Source organism: Cucurbita pepo, chromosome LG03 (genome assembly GCF_002806865.2).
Source record: "Cucurbita pepo subsp. pepo cultivar mu-cu-16 chromosome LG03, ASM280686v2, whole genome shotgun sequence".
NCBI lineage: Eukaryota > Viridiplantae > Streptophyta > Magnoliopsida > Cucurbitales > Cucurbitaceae > Cucurbita > Cucurbita pepo.
The window spans coordinates 5,311,409-5,327,537 of NC_036640.1; the positions used below are offsets into that span (position 1 = coordinate 5,311,409).

A 16,129-nucleotide genomic window follows, 5' to 3' on the forward strand; every position below is an offset into this window, starting at 1 on the left:
AAAAGATGAGGCCCAACTTATATTTACTAACATTTCTAGAAAACCAAGTTTTAAGGTAAGAGTTGTGGAAATTGAACTAACTTTTTAACAAATGTAGGAAATGTCAAATGGAAGGTACAATGAAAAGACATTCTAACAAGGACGGACCTTATGCGCAAGCTAACAAATGGCTATTAGGATGAAACCCGACCAACCCGACCCAACCCAAGCTCTGCTGTATTTGTAAAACCAAGAGAAATAAAACAATGAAAAATGGGACTTTCTCCTCAATTCTAAGCTACAAAATAAGAACAATCACCAAAAAGTCTACTGTTATATCCTTGAGCTATATCATTGCTAACCCTCCTTTCAATAGAGAAACCAGACAAGAGCTTAGAGGAGAAACATTGGGGCAAAATCCGGCACAGCTGCAACCAAGGGACGCCGTTCTTGTGTTTGTGTGTGTATAAGGATTGGTGGCACAAGAAGAGAGTAGCTATAAGGTGGGGAAAGAATTTCCAAAAAGAAAACCAGAAATGACTTATCATGTGTTGCCCCCTTAACTCAATCTCATGCTCTGCCTTGTTTTGATCATTCGTTTCAGCGTAGCCAGCCAGAAGCTGCACTCGTCCCACTCGCTTGTGGTAAGAAGCACCTAAAACCAGCAGCAAGGAGGAATGAATGCATCTCATTCTGGATTTCAGGACAAAACAAGATAGCAAGAACTTCATTTTTTTAAAAGAAAATAACTTCAAATATACCTGGATTTGTAGGGCGCGACCATAATCGCCAGTATCCAGAGCCTGGCAGAGCTGACCAAGCTTATCAGCAGCATTTTTAGATATATCCCCGCTGTTCAGTTTGTTGAACAATGCACCCATCTTCCTTGAGTTGTCTTCAATTTCCCGCTTCTTACCTGGATTTGCCCGAGCACCTCCCAATGCTTCTGAGGTCTCGTTGAAAAGTCTACTCAATGTTGCTACCACAGGTTTTTGATGAGCTGCAGAATATCAACCGGTTATTCTATCTAAATTGATACTGTATGTAGCTTGTAAGTTGACAAGTACATCAAAAGCATTCACAACATAACGAGGTAAAACTTCAATTACACTTGTTAAGGGATTATAGCATTATATGCATCTAAAAGTTAATGCTACTTAAAATCCCTTAAAGACTAAATTTTGAAGAAAATATTGTAAACCAAAACCGAATACAAGATCTTAATGAACTTTTTCTGTTAAACAAATAGGTAACTAACAATTACCAGGAACGTTTGAAGTATCTGCAGTCTGCACAGTTGGTGGTGGGGCTGGTGGCGTCACCGGTGGCTGTGTTGGAGTAGATTGTGGAGGGCTGGGTGGCTGAACCATACCCATTCCAGGTAGCTGAACGGCTCCTGGATTAGGAACTGGCATGAATCCCCTCGATGGAGGAGTGGGAGCCACAACCTGAGGCATTTGATGCCCAGGAACCGACTCCATGTGTGATGGGGCAGAACCAATTGAAGCAGTTGATTGTATAGGTTGAAAAGTAGGATTAACAATTCCCTGAAATATTTGAGAAACAAATATTAAATTATCATCATCTTTTACACTAAAAATGGTAAGATTTATGCACTCATTGATGAAGAAGGATTACGAACAGGGTACAACTGAGAACCCAAAGTGGGTGGTTGTTGATATTTTTCCACATTTCTCAAAGCAGGAGGTGTTGCAGGAACAAATGGCCTCGGAGCTGGCTGACCCGGGGGTGCAGTGAAACTTGTCTAAAACCAAAACCAAATTACAATTAGACCAACCCAACTCCTAAAAGAATTTCAAGCATCATCAAGAAGCAATATCTTATCATCCTTTACATCACACGAACATTACTCCGAAAAACATCCCCAAAGATTTGTGAAGAAATGTCAGTAAAAAACTAAAGACTGGAATTCTTCCAGAGATATGGCAGGTCAATACTAGATTGATGCCGGATGATAATATTTCAAAGGAAAATGCTGTTTACTTTGTATTTTACATTTGGTAAAATAACTTTTCAGCTTTCCTATTGAGTTCAATTGCATTCTTAATATTGTTTTAGATAAATCAGAATGCTATTCAACTATGAATAGCCTAGTGTCATAAAACCCTGATTTTAGTTGTCCAAAATTCTTTGGATTTTTATGTCCTTGTTCAATTCTAAAAGTTTTGTTAGTTGACTCAGGTTTATTTTTCTCTAGATACCGTTGCCAATTTTATCCAAAAATAGTGAAATGCATTTCAATCACTTCCTAGTGGAGCCAAGTCTAAAATTAAAGAATAATCAACAAATAATTACCTCTGGAGCCTGTGGCGCTTGCGATGGAAGAAATAAATTAGGCTGGGGTGCAGGCTGATATGGTGTAGGAGCAGTGTATCCTCTTCCCCCATAGGCAGTCTGAGAATAGTTATCATTGTATGCAGTGGTAGGCACATTCTGATGGAATTGAGCTGGAGCAGACTCCTGAGTAATCGACAAGAGAAGTTATATGCTGAATTCCTCGAAACAAGGCAATATTTCGCCAGGTTCAAAGCAGCCAAAACCAGCAAGCATATCGCATAAAAGGAAAAGAAGATGAGACACCTGATAATAATGTTTGGTGGCTTCAGCACTATACACATTTGCACTTGGTTGCTGAGAGTATTCAATGGTCGATGCCTTGTCATTTTTATCTGTGACACGAAAGTAAAGCTCTTGCTTAGAAAATAACATTCAACTCAAAACAATCCCCTCTCTTCATTTCTCGAACCCCAATAAACTCTTGTAGCGGGGAAACTACCTCAGGAATACACACAAAAAGAGAAACTTGTAATTTGCATTTATAGCTTAAGTGATAAAACAAGGTAAAATTTAGAACAAATATTAGCAAATTGCTGAAGCTTTTGACTTTATTAGCATTGAACTTATTGTAAAACTAACAACTTAACTAGTTCAGCTTTTCCAAAATTTATACCACATAGTCAACCTCAAAAATCCAAACAATTGATCATCAAATGAGAGAAAAGACAATATTATCATATACATAAGTATGATTGATTTTTAGGCATTGTTATCAATATGTTACTTACCAGATAAATAATTCAAATTTGTTAAAAAAAAATGCATTAAGAAACAATAAGATTCAACTTGTTGTCCAAAGGGTCAGTAATCACTTGAATTATTTTTTTTTAAAGAGTTATGATTAAATGGTCAACAATTTGTGCCCTTAAGCATGCTGAAACGTTTTGAGCTTTCAAATTAAAAGCACATGACCATAGGTGACGCCAACAAAGGTCAATGCGTAAGCAGAAGAAATCAGGATATTCTATGATAAAATAACCAACGTTTTAATGACAGAGAACTCACCAGACTCTGTAGAGAAGGAAATTCGATCTTTCAAGATCACAAGTTCAGGTGTCAATTCTTCAGATCCCAATAACTTAATATATTCCAGTGCTGTTGTTAGCTGTCCTTGACTTGCTAATATTTCAGCATATTTCTCAACAAGCTTGCATAAAGTTACACTAAATCTCTTTTGTCCAGTGGCCAAAGCAAGCACAATAGTCTTTTCCATCAAATCCTAACCAAAACAGAAGGCACGTTCAACTTTATAGTCCAATACACATGTAAAATATGTCTCTTAAAGTACACTTACCTGTAGAAGATCAACATAAGATTTTCCTTCACGCTCAGTAGACAAGCTCCTCGACCAGATTTCAACAGTTTTATCAATATTCCCAGCACATATATAGCACAGAGTTGCTGGAAGTGTATAACCGGCAACCATAAGTTTCGAAGCAAGTGTATCACAGAGCATGGTCCATTCATCTTTTTGTGCGAACTGTTAATTGATACAACATTAATGTTGCAGCATAGTAGTAATACCCTTAAAACATTAAAGTGAAAATTAACATGAATACTAAAAGACACGTTTACTTTTAGTAGGACTCAAATGCTTGATGAGCAACATAATCTAGTGTGAACTACTTCCAGAATTTCCTGGTCGGTACAGTCGAGAGTTGAAAATTGGAGATTGTTTTAACATAATTAGCAACATGAAAGTGTAATTATAAACATTTCTATAGCTTCTGCTAGTATGATGATGGAACTTATTTCCTGGAAGAAGTAAATCACTATTTAATATAAAATCAGACAACATGTCAGAAAGTTAAAGCAGCTAAGTAAGAAGCTCATAACATGGCGGGTACAAGTCCAACACAATTTTCAGTAACCAACTTGGCATCCCTTCTTACAAATATAGTGCATCAAAATCCTTTGCACAGTTTCTAGTGAACAAATATTGACATCGGCATTTTTCTAGAGAGAATTTTTATCCAAATTAAATATAAAACTTACACTGCAGAGAAGGGCAAGTGTTTCTTTCCAGAATTTCAGGGGCCTTGTATTCACAAGACTCAGTAGATTGTTGTTGACCATTGCAGAAACAGTCTGATTGAAGAAAAATAAGAAGATTAGTTTGTGGAGATTCATACTCAAAGGCGGTCAAGGATGTCTCGAACTTTCATAAAACTTCTAATTATCAAAAGAGTAAAGCAATAAAAAGTCAATATTCACTGCTTCATGAGGACAGGATAAAGTGTCAACTACCTTTAAGTAAGGTGAACAGGACATTTTTAGATATTGGTCTCGTGTATTCTCCCACAGCGACCCACCACCAACATGAGCAATAACCAAGGCATCAGCCATTTTGTTTGCAGACACACACAACCCAACAGCCCCCTTATAATCACCGACAACCAATGCCCGTTGCACACCATCAGCAAATGATGCATCTCCATTGTCTTCCACTACATCCTCATCTTGTGGTTCTTCAGCGGCAACATTAACCTCAGCAGCATGGTTATCACCAGAGATCGATAAAGGTGTATCGGCCTTTGGACTGGGCAGATTGTTAAAGAAGTCCTCCCCATTATCAGATGGAAATAATGTGGCTTCTCTACCATCCCCATATCCAATATTATCTGCTGCAGTATCATTCAGATGGAGAGCATCTACATCCTGGGAAATCACTGCTTGAGAATCTTGTGATTCAGTTGATACATTAAAACCAAGATGACTAAGAAGCTTTGTCCTTGCAGTGCCATCATCTTCAAACATGACTTTCAGGAATCCCCATGTTTCCCGGTCATCCTCCAAACTGTTTAAGACATTGCAACTGTTAACCACCACTTTTTCTATTTAAAAAACAAAAAGAAGCAAAAAAAGAATTAGAGATGGAGAGAAGTTTTAAGGTGGATGACATACTCAGATTCTTTAGACTTCTGTTCGCATAAAACCCTGAGAGAGGAGCGTTCACCATTTTGTATCGCAGCTTCAAACTCAGATGAACGAGTAACCAAACTGTGCTCCATTAGCAAGTCATGCACATAAACCTGGAAGAAATACAGGGGTGAAAATGAACTACAGCTATAATGAAATTCAAGTTGATCAATCAAACAAAGAAATACCTCTGAAGCACCAGCTGAAGCACCCGCAACAGGAGCCCTAGATTGAAATGTCACAACCTTTCCTCCAAAGCCAAAAGAGGCCCCAACTGGACGTTTATACGACTTTGGTGCTCTCAAAGATACTGCATAAAATAAATAATCAATATAAGAAAACATTAGAAAACCAACAATCATGTAGGAAATGAAGGACAGAGAAAGAAGGGAACAGAGAGAGAGAGAGAGAGCAAAACATATATGTTTTTTCCACAAATCCATTATAACAAGACTAAACGATAAACCTTCTTTATTATTTTTTATTATTATTATTATTATTATTATTATTATTATTTAACGTAAGAAATTGATAATAAATAACCTCATTTAGTCCAATCCAACAAAAAAAAAATAATAAAAAAATAAAATAAAAAAATAATAAATAAAAATCTGCAAACCAAGAATATTACAAAAGTTGTCAAAAGACAGAGATGGACTAATAGAAAGGCTTTTTGTGTTAAAACAATCATGGGGTGGAGGATCAAACTATCAACATTTAAAAATGGTAATAGGGTGCCTTACTTGGATTGGCGCCTAATATAAAGGTTTTTAAAGTAAGAACATTAACTCCATTGAAGGAAGAGGATGTATGAGATATCAAAGGGGACTGACAATCTAAAAGGAAAACTCGCATTAGATCAAACACACCAACGCCTAGAAGGCCTTGATAACTTATACCTAACACGAAGCTACAAAATAATCCTGATCCAAATGCTTTCACAGACCAAATCCTTGTCACCATTAACACTTTGATTCCTTTCTAGCCATAACGTTCAAAAATGCCATAAAATGTCATAAGAGAACAAAAACTTATCTCCATAGAAACACTTCCCATCCACAAGCTCAGCAAGAAAGAAAGAGCAAGTATTCCACATTAAAACATGACTCCACAAACCACCATAAGCAATCACTGCTTGGTTAATATCTGACTTCATCCTTGGCTGGAGGGGACTTCCCAGCCCGTACAGAGATGGTCGGACCAAAGTGATTCTACAAATGATGGCCCAGACAGTCCCAAACTATGGTGGGTGAAGGGGCCTTGGAATCTCTTCCGTAATCAAGGTGTTGAAATGTTAAGCTCCCAGGGAGATGAAGTTGAGGAACCTTCCATCTCAGTAAGATAGCAACCCTCAAGTTTTAAATAAGATTTTTTGGATCTCCCTCACAACTAGGGGAAAAGGGTATTTTAGATGAGAACTCCGCTACTTGACTGAAGACCAACATTTTGTGTATTTTTTCCAATTTCAATTAGAAAGAAAGAAACGTGGGGGATCAGATAATCAAGTGAGAAAAGTTACTAGGCATGAATGGATTTCACTATATTATAGTGATGAATTACCAATTAGACTACAAAAGCCAGTGGCCCATGAATGCAGAGGAAACAAAGGAGACCCGTGAAAGAAAGAACAATAAAATCAAAAGTAATAAGGTTAATTCATATTATAAGACAGCCACCAGATAGGCAAACAGCACCAAACACTATCTTACCTGCACTAAAATCATTCTCTCCTACACCATAACGGCTGCAACTCTGTAAAAAGAAGGAAAGTAAAATAAAAGAATCAAATTTATACCCAAAAACTATGAAAATGAAAATGAACTTCATAATTCAGTCTGAACTTGTTCATAAATGAAAAATGAAAGCACAAATATGAATAACGATGATTTCATTTCCAACAGAAGAGCAGTTGACTACATTAATAGCCTCTGCAGGTTCATTTCCATATATCGAAAAAAGATTTAGAGCATATATATCATAACTGAATCACTTATGACTTAATTTTACACTTCTCTTGTCAGTAGTATGATGCCCGCCCTTTTATTAGCTTCGAGAGCATGCTTGCATGCTGGTTTTTTGTTTGGCCTCGGTTTCTTCTTTTATTCTTCTTCATAAAAGCTTGGCTTATTTATTTAAAAAATGAGGAGAAAATAAACGATGATGCAAACAGAAATACAAGAAGGCAAAACTTTAGTTTCATGCTGCCTGACGTCCCAACAGCACATCAACATTCTCCAAAAATAAGAACAAGTTGCACAGTAGAACAGCAATTTATAATTAAAAATTGACATCTTCCAGAGAATTAGAGAATCTCTTACGTGCAGTATCTTTCAACCCAACCCATAAAAGCATTCACATTTTAGTTTCATGCTGGCTGTAAGGATCTTGTACGAGTGGTTCCTGTCAATGTCTTATTGATTTGCAATGTTTCACAAACTAATCACTACAATTCCCAAATGAGTGGTAGGAGCGTCAACCAACCAAAATATGGAACCTAAAAAGGTAAGTTTTTCCTAGGAGCTTAGCTATAAAGGTATTAATACTCATTACAAACTCTAACGTAGGATGTGCCTTATATGAGTATCTCCCCTCTGAATCAAAAGATATGACTTTTTGTTACATGCCTTTATACATCAAAGTATTGCGGCCAGATCCTCTTTTGTTTTTTCTTTTGCTCTAATATTTTGCTTGGTCGTTGGTCTTCCCCCAAGAACCATCTCTTCTCCTCTCTCATGTGTTTTTGGATTACTTGGCAAGAAAGGAATCAAAGAATTTTCAAAGACAAGAAACTCACTTTTGATAGGTTGTTTGAAGCTATATCTTTTATGACTATTACTTCGTGTAAATGCTCTCAATCTTATCCAGCAATCCATCACACAATCATCAAAGATATTCCCGATAGTATCACCTTGATCTCAGCCCACCAATCCAGCAAGTAACACTTACCTCATTTTTCATGAGTATTTAATAAAAATCAGTCATGTTATTAGATTAGATTTGCCACAATATCCATATAGTATTCCCTCCCAATAAAATTAAGAAAATTCGGGGAGGAGGAAGCACCAAACACTTCCAGAAGTCATAATTTAACATATTAATTCTGTGGACGGTATTCTAAGAAAACCTGCACAAAGTATAACTTTTGTGAATACCCAACAAACTTTAGAGGGATGTACCTCAACATTATGTATGCCAATCTTCCCATCAAATGAAGATGCTGTTATAACACCAGGAATCCTAGGAAACCAGTGTACATCAAAGTTCCAGTTGGTACTAGCAGGCAATTCGCACACAATCTGCATTGGGAGTGGCAAATCAGAGTAGTTTCCTGATTAATGCATATGTTCAAGCACCTAGTAATAAAGATATGATAGAGTGCAAAAGAATGAAAAGTGGCATATCATAGAACTGCAACAGAGCTTACATCTCCAGATATAGTATCCCAGCAGATAGTTCTGTTGTCTTTGGCACATGTTAGCAAGTAGGAGCTATCGGTGGGACACCATGCCATTGCAATTACACCTGATTACGAGAAAAGTACTTTTATAAGGTTCCTTTTAGAAAGAAAAAATAAACAATTAAACTTACTGCAAACAAGAAGATATTAAATCTATCATTAGTAGATGAAGCAACATGTACGGCTTACAAGTCAAATTTATCACAATTAAATGGAACTTAATCTGCCAGTTCAAAGCATGCAATTACTTCATTAAAATCTAGTATTGTTATAAGTACAGCAATTAACAAACTTAATGGAAGAGTTCAGAAACCCTGGTTACTAAAAAGAAGAAGAAAGTAATTAACGATTCAGCTCCTACAGTCCAATGCGTAATAGAAATACTGTAAAATGAGATGAAGAGAAGAGAACTAATAGACTACATTTTACCATTTGAAAATGTGAAGCATAAACTTCGCTTTTTCAACCTAACCCAGATAGTTAGGTTATTGTTCGGCCTTTTATGACAAACAAATTCCAATGTTATTAACAGTTAGGAACAAGCAAGGCGCTCATCTCAACTCTATTTAACATGAACTGAAAAGTCGATATAACCCTCTTTATTTGAGTTGCTGAATTTCAATAATAATACAAGCTCAGACTGTAAAAGCTCAGCAACCCTCAATCTTTAGTCATACAACATGAATTAAAAAATAGAAAATGCAAACACGAGACAACAATCAGAGAACTAAACATGACAAGGGCATCATACAAATTCTACAAGGAAATATATAACACCAGCTATTTACTTCCAGTTCTAGACAACTCTACAAGTTCCAAACACATGGAGAAGCAAGAAATCAGTTATCCGATTATCAGAACACATCTACTAAATGAGGAGTCATTTAACAGTTTTATATATTATTCTGTAAACATGAGAGTGGTTTGAGAGAAGAAACTACAAATCTAACATAAAATTGAACTTTATTATCATACCTCTTGTGTGGCCCACAAACTCTTTCACTGGCGTCATAATATTTCGCATATCCCAAAGCTGAGAGCAAAATAAGGTGTTGACTTAAAAATAGTACGAAATCTTTTACAATATTTAAGTATAATGTATGTGGGAATCATCACCCTGAGAGAAGGAGAATTATCATCATCTGAAGCAACCACGAGTTGGGTTGCAAGATCAGGATTCCACTGCAGCACCGAGCAGCGTCTTCTGGTGGAATCTGAAAAACTGAATTGACAGGCAACATACATTTATCAAATGCAGGAAAGCCGCTGAAAGAAATTATTTTGTATCTAGATGACTGTGGAATTGATCCAATCTCATCATTTAAATCTGTAATTTAATAATTCACTTAGATTTACCTTATAACTGGTTTTTGCTTCTTCAGGTCCCAAACGACTGAATCAAGAAGAGTTATAAGCAAAATGTTAGAGAGAAAATCCAATATTTTGATTCTTTCTTTGAGGATAAGATATTTTCTAGTTGCTTTTGTTGTAGACCTCTTCCCTCCCCTGGCCCTTTGTAATTAAATATATTTTTTCCATATGCGTCATTTTTCTTTAATTTTTATTTTTTAATCAAGAAATCAGTTTGCGATATACGTCAATTGAAAGAGCTTTTATGTAGCTTCCTTTGGTCTCAATATTGAGGCATTCCTTCCCTCTCTTTTTGTAATTTCATCCTCAATTAAATCTGTTTCTTGAAAAAAAATCAAATTAAAAATAATAATAGTTATAAGTTTTATTCAATCAAGAAACCGAACTTTCGTCAAAAAAACATAGTGCCAACAAAAAATAAAAGCCCAAAAAAATGAAACAGGATTTTGTTCCTCACCTGTTGTTCCATTATATGAAGTGGAGGCTAATATATGTTGAACTTTGCTATTCCACGATAAGAATGAAATTTCACCCTGAGCTGCAGAACCACTACCCTGCATAAAGATTAAATGAAAAAATAAATATTCATTCGATATGATGGTAAAGAAAGGAAGTGAAGCATGGTAGCTAATAGCCTAATAAGTAGACCTTTTCCTGGCATGTTAAAATATGAAGACTATAGATCTGACATAGCAGTTAATATCAAACTCGGCTAACTAATAAAATTTATGTAGCTGAAGCATGGGACTTGACAAATTGCTTATGGTTATTGAACTTTTGTCGGCATCTCAAAGAAAAGGAAATAGAGGAATGGGCTGCCCTTTCTAATAAAACCCCCTCCTATCAATTCAATGACTATCCAGACAAATGGACTTGGGAGCTTGACAGAGAGGGGAACTTTTCTACACAATCATACTCAACAACCTCGTTTCCAGGAACGCAACAAACGACAAGGAGAGATATGGGAAGATTTGGACCCTTGGCCCACAAAATCAAGTTTTTATTATGGGAAATCAGCCACTCCTGTCTCAACACTTTCAACAGGCTACAGAAAAGAAGTCCATGGATATCTCTCTCTCTCCAAATTGGTGGTCTCTGCCAGGAGTCGGGGGAACACCCTTTCAAGTCCACAAAAGCTAACCTTTGGCCTTTCTTGATCAAGTCTATCATATGGTGAATATGGAAAGAGAGAAACTTGAGGATTTTGAGAGAAACTTGAGGATTTTCCAAGATCATGAAAACACTCCACAGAACACTTGCAGTACCACAATCTTCTACACTTTTTCTGGTATATAATACAATTCCTTTTAGCAATTACAGCTTAGATTCTCAACTTGCAAATTGGAGAAGTCTTTCGTAACCTCTTTGAATGGGTATTTCTTTTGTATCATTTCATTTGATCAATGAAATTGTTTCCTATTAAAAAAATAAAAATAACTCAGCTAATTAATAATTGGTTAGATCCATTAGATGACTAACTGGCTGCCCCGAGGCAAGTGTTGTTTCTAAAGGGACTAAATCCTTCAAATTTCAATAACTTTATAAGGAAATTTTATCTTGAACAAAAATTAAAGAAAATACATCAGAACTGCACAAGGGGAGAAGACATTGCGCTAAGAGGCAATAAAAAAGCAACAAAATATTATCCATCAAACTTTAGGGGGGGCAAGGGCAACCTATGTCTATTACGAAAGATGGGGGTTGGACGATTTCTTACTAAATTGACCAAATGAAAGATGTGTACTATTTCCTAAGCAGGTAGGCTAACCCCTGCTCAATTGGTCCGCTAAATTGTTCCCACTTATTTCCTTCATTTGTTCCAGGTTTCTTACACTCCATTCCCTCTAAGCCCTTTCTTATTTAAATTGGTCCCTATTGCCTAATAGGTCAAGGTGACTTTGCCTGTAAAAATATCAAGGAGTTCAGGGATTTTATTTGGTAGGGGCGTCGACAATAAATTGTGAACAAAAGTTTGCAATTTCCATTGGCCATTATAAAAGAAAATAAATGTAATGAGAAATATAATAAATTGCATTCAACAGCAAAAGACTATGCCAAAAAAGGGGGCAGGATACTACTCCCAAAACAGCGAAAACTATACAGAAGATTACCCAACATTTGGTGTTAACAAGAAAAATTATACAGTTGCACGTATACTATAATAAAATTATGAGATGCTACACAGTCAAACCTTCAGAGGTGGAAAATGAATAGGTTGTGACGGGTTGGCTAAATCCCATATGCAGATTTCACCATCATCAGCTCCGGATGCAAGCAAGTTTGGTGTAATTGTATTAAATTCTAAACCACGCACCTGCATGAGGAAAATACTAGAGCTCTCAGTGTGCGAAAAATGGTACAACAGTAATATTAGAGTAGCCATGTACTCGAGTGAGCATTTCAGAACTTTCGAAAACTTACAGGCCCTTTATGCCTTGATAGATGTCCAACTAGAGGAGTTTCACCTGCCTCAGGACTGAAAATAAAGGTGAAAAGGAGTCAAGCCTACAAAGCATTAAAGAAAGTAACACCCTGAGAATAATAGGGTGATTGTAAAATTAAACTAGAAAACTGCATCTGGTACAAATATACTCTTTCCAGAGGATGAGAAAAGGAAACTTCATTGTCATTTTTCAAAAGGTGGGCTTAATGGTAACTCTTCGATACGGTTCTCAAAATGAGATTCGGGGATTTCCGTGGACAGTCAATCATAAGAAATTTTTATAAGCACTTATTAGAAAGCTTCTTGACCAATCTACAACTATCAAACTTTAAACCACTTTCAGATCTAATTTGATATTGAGAACATTATGGAAACCTTCCAATCCATCCACCTTCCCAGGGTCCCAATAGACAATTAAACCAACTCAGAAACTCAAAGCAATACAGGGAAATCATTAGGTCAATTTGATCGTTTGTAATCAACCAATTCTCACGCTACACACTTCTGCTTAAATTTTTTTCAACTAATTCTTCATAGAACACTCAGAAGGGGTAAAAAAAACCAAACTCGTTAAGCCAACTGCAGTTAAATTACAACAATTGGTTTGAAGCCAACTCCCCGAATAATAAGCACCCGCTCACTAAGAACTTATAAACTCTACTTCCCCCATTTAACAGCAACGGAAAGCACTTGGGCACAAATACAATCCAAATTCTTACAAACATATTGATCCACGAAAAATAAAAAACCAAAGTCCAATTACCGGATCAGCGCAAGCGGGTTCCATATATCAATGTTCCCATCGACGAGTCCACCGGCAATGAGACCTAGAGAAAATTGTTCAGAGCCCGATCCATTCTTACCCCAGGAGAGGCGATTGAAGCGTTCGGAGCTCGGAGTATCCCCAATTACAGGAAGGTCCTTGTCATCCGACTGGAAATCGAGCTTGATGATCTCGAGATTGGCGGACGAGCTGAATGACAAATCCACAGCACCCGCCATCGTCCCGGCGGCCATGTACGGCCCGTCCGGTGCAATAGCAACGAACGCCGACCGATTCACTCCCTTTATACACGCCATTGAAAACCCAAACTACCAAAAACCCAAGAAAATAAAAACAAAACAAACTACACCCAATTGAATTGTATCACCAATCTACAATTACAACCATAAGAAATGGAGAAGAAAAGATCGGCGGATCTGGGGTAATTTTCAGAAATTTTCTTTTTGAAGAGTGTATGAGAATTGAGGGTTGTCGAGATGGGGGAGTAGTTTCGATCTGATCTGTGAAATGCAAGTGAAAGTGAGAGACTCGCAATTCTCTCTCTCTCGAAAATCTCAAAACGAAAAAATGAAAAGTGAAAAAAATGGGATTTTGAAGCTTTTCTTTTTTGCCTTTCCCGGGAGTTCAATTAGCGGGTTTGAAGAGCTTTGATTCTCTGTAAAATGGAACACTAGGGTTTATGTTAGTCAACGTTTTGTAAAGACGACTCTCTCGTCGTTTGTCCAATGGGAATACGACTCGTTCATTGGGTGGAGCCCTTTGGGCTTTTTGGGCCCAATGAGATCCATTGGTCGGAGAGATAACATATGGGCTTTTCACAATGGGCCCATTATCAAATTTGAGTTACCTTGTATATGGGCTTTTGGGCCCAATGAGATCCGTTAGTTGGAGAGATAACATATGGGCTTTTCACAATGGGCTCATTATCAAATTTGAGATACCTTGTATTTGGGCTTTTTTGGGCCCAATGAGATCCGTTGGTTGGAGAGGTAACATATGGCCTTTTCACAATGGGCCCATTATCAAATTTGAGACACCATGTATTTGGGCTTTTGGGTCCATGAGATCCGTTGGTTGGAGAGATAATATATGGGCTTTTCACAATGGGCCCATTATCAAATTTGAGACACCATGTATTTGGGCTTTTGGGCCCAGTGAGATCCGTGGTTGGAGAGATCATATATGGGCTTTTTCACAATGGGCCCATTATCAAATTTGAGACAACTGGTATGTGGCTACACAACTGTGGGCCAAAACTAAGCCCATAACTTCGAAGGAAGAAGTTGAGCCTCAATTAAGGGGTCCTAGTTGTTCGAGGGCTCCATAGACTTCATGGTGTATTTTATTCGAGGGAATGTTGTTGAAAACTGTTAGGAGGAAGTCCCACGTTGTGAGCCTGAGAAAAGAATCGAGCCTCAATTAAAGAGAGATTGTTTGAGGGCTCTATAGGCTTCAAAAGAGAGTCTATGGTGTACTTTGTTTGAGAGGAGGTGTCACAACTCAAGCCCACCGCTAACAGATATTGTTATCTTTTGATTTTCCCTCTCGAGCTTTCCCTCAAGATTTTTAAAGCGCGTATACTAGGTAAGCCGTTCCTGAAACTACTGGATCCCATCGGCTTTAAACGATCAATAACAGAGGAAGTAGAAGCACCAACCAAGCTCAGAGCATGAACAAGGCTCAACCGAGCTTGAACGAGATTAGCCATATACGAACTAATCAAATTCAACAGCTGAAGCAATTTCAATGAGTGTCTAAGAAACTCATCCACTGAAGAAGCCTCGTGTTTATGAACTGGGTAGTCAATTTCCTCAAGTAACTTCGCAAAAGCTCTGTTTTGAACATGAAGCAGTTCGAAACACTTCCTGATCCATGGAAACGAGAGGATTTCCGATGTGGGTTTATTCAAATCGTTCAAAGAAACTCATATTTCAGAGAGAAATCTCTGAATCGACTCCAAGAACGCTTCCGATTCCGAAATGACCACGAACAGAGCATGAACAGAGCATGAACAGAGCATGAACAGAGCTTGAACAGAGCATGAACAGAAGCTGGGACTGTAAAACAATCACAAGGAAGAAAGCATCAACGGATATGAACACACAGCTTTTTCTGCTACCCAAACCTTTCAACGTGAGATCAAATAACGTATTCAGTTCGATAATGTTTGATTAAATGAACAAAACTTTGGTTTAAGAGTTTAATTTTTTTTTTTCTTTTTCTTTTTCTTTGAGAGTGACTTGTTGAGCATTAACGTGTTGATAAAATAGAATAAAAAATTATTAAATTACAAATTTTGGGGTTTTTTTTTTAATTAAAATTTAAACCCATGTTCAAAATTTGGAGATCAAAATAAATATTTTAAAAGATTAGGAACTAAAACAAATAGTTTTTATAGGATCAATTAAAGTTCCTTTCATAATTCTAAAAGATAACGGCGTATCAATTGCTTCTTGAAAAACTTCCGGAATAGTTGGTTGACATAAAAGGCTACTAATGATCCAAAATCGTTAGATATTGGGAAGAAAGAGTCCAAAATATTCGTGAAGATTCTTATTCTTTCATGAATAGTAGCACTGTTCGAAAGTGATATTGAGTCTCTTGTGAAGCGAGGTTGATCACTTTTGATTATGATGGATTGGGTTGGAGAATTCTTTTAGATCAATCTGAAATTTCGGGATTGGTTGGGTTATAAACTCTGGGTTAGTGACCCAAATGCCTCAAATAGGGTTTATAACCCAACCCAACTCTCTATTTTTTTTTGCTTCGGCTAGGCTAAGTCATCAAATTATTCATTTTTTAAAAATTATTTTAAAAA

The 16,129-nt window shown here is 37.0% G+C and overlaps 1 protein-coding gene across 1 annotated transcript; it reads right to left on the reverse strand.

Moving 5' to 3' along the window:
* Positions 1–48: 48 nt before the first annotated feature.
* On the reverse strand, positions 49–13,899 carry LOC111790445 (protein transport protein SEC31 homolog B-like). The gene is made up of 22 exons (XM_023671336.1): positions 13,291–13,899; positions 12,506–12,560; positions 12,276–12,398; positions 10,542–10,638; positions 10,070–10,106; positions 9,830–9,935; positions 9,689–9,746; positions 8,681–8,778; positions 8,433–8,552; positions 6,966–7,008; positions 5,445–5,566; positions 5,242–5,369; positions 4,585–5,134; positions 4,333–4,425; positions 3,632–3,817; positions 3,343–3,556; positions 2,581–2,669; positions 2,296–2,460; positions 1,622–1,744; positions 1,244–1,526; positions 741–979; positions 49–634 (listed from the first exon to the last, which is right to left on the reverse strand). Exons 1-22 carry the CDS (start codon positions 13,605–13,607, stop codon positions 539–541), a joined length of 3,342 nt encoding a protein of 1,113 aa, XP_023527104.1. The 5' UTR covers positions 13,608–13,899; the 3' UTR covers positions 49–538.
* Between the last annotated feature and the right edge of the window lie 2,230 nt (positions 13,900–16,129).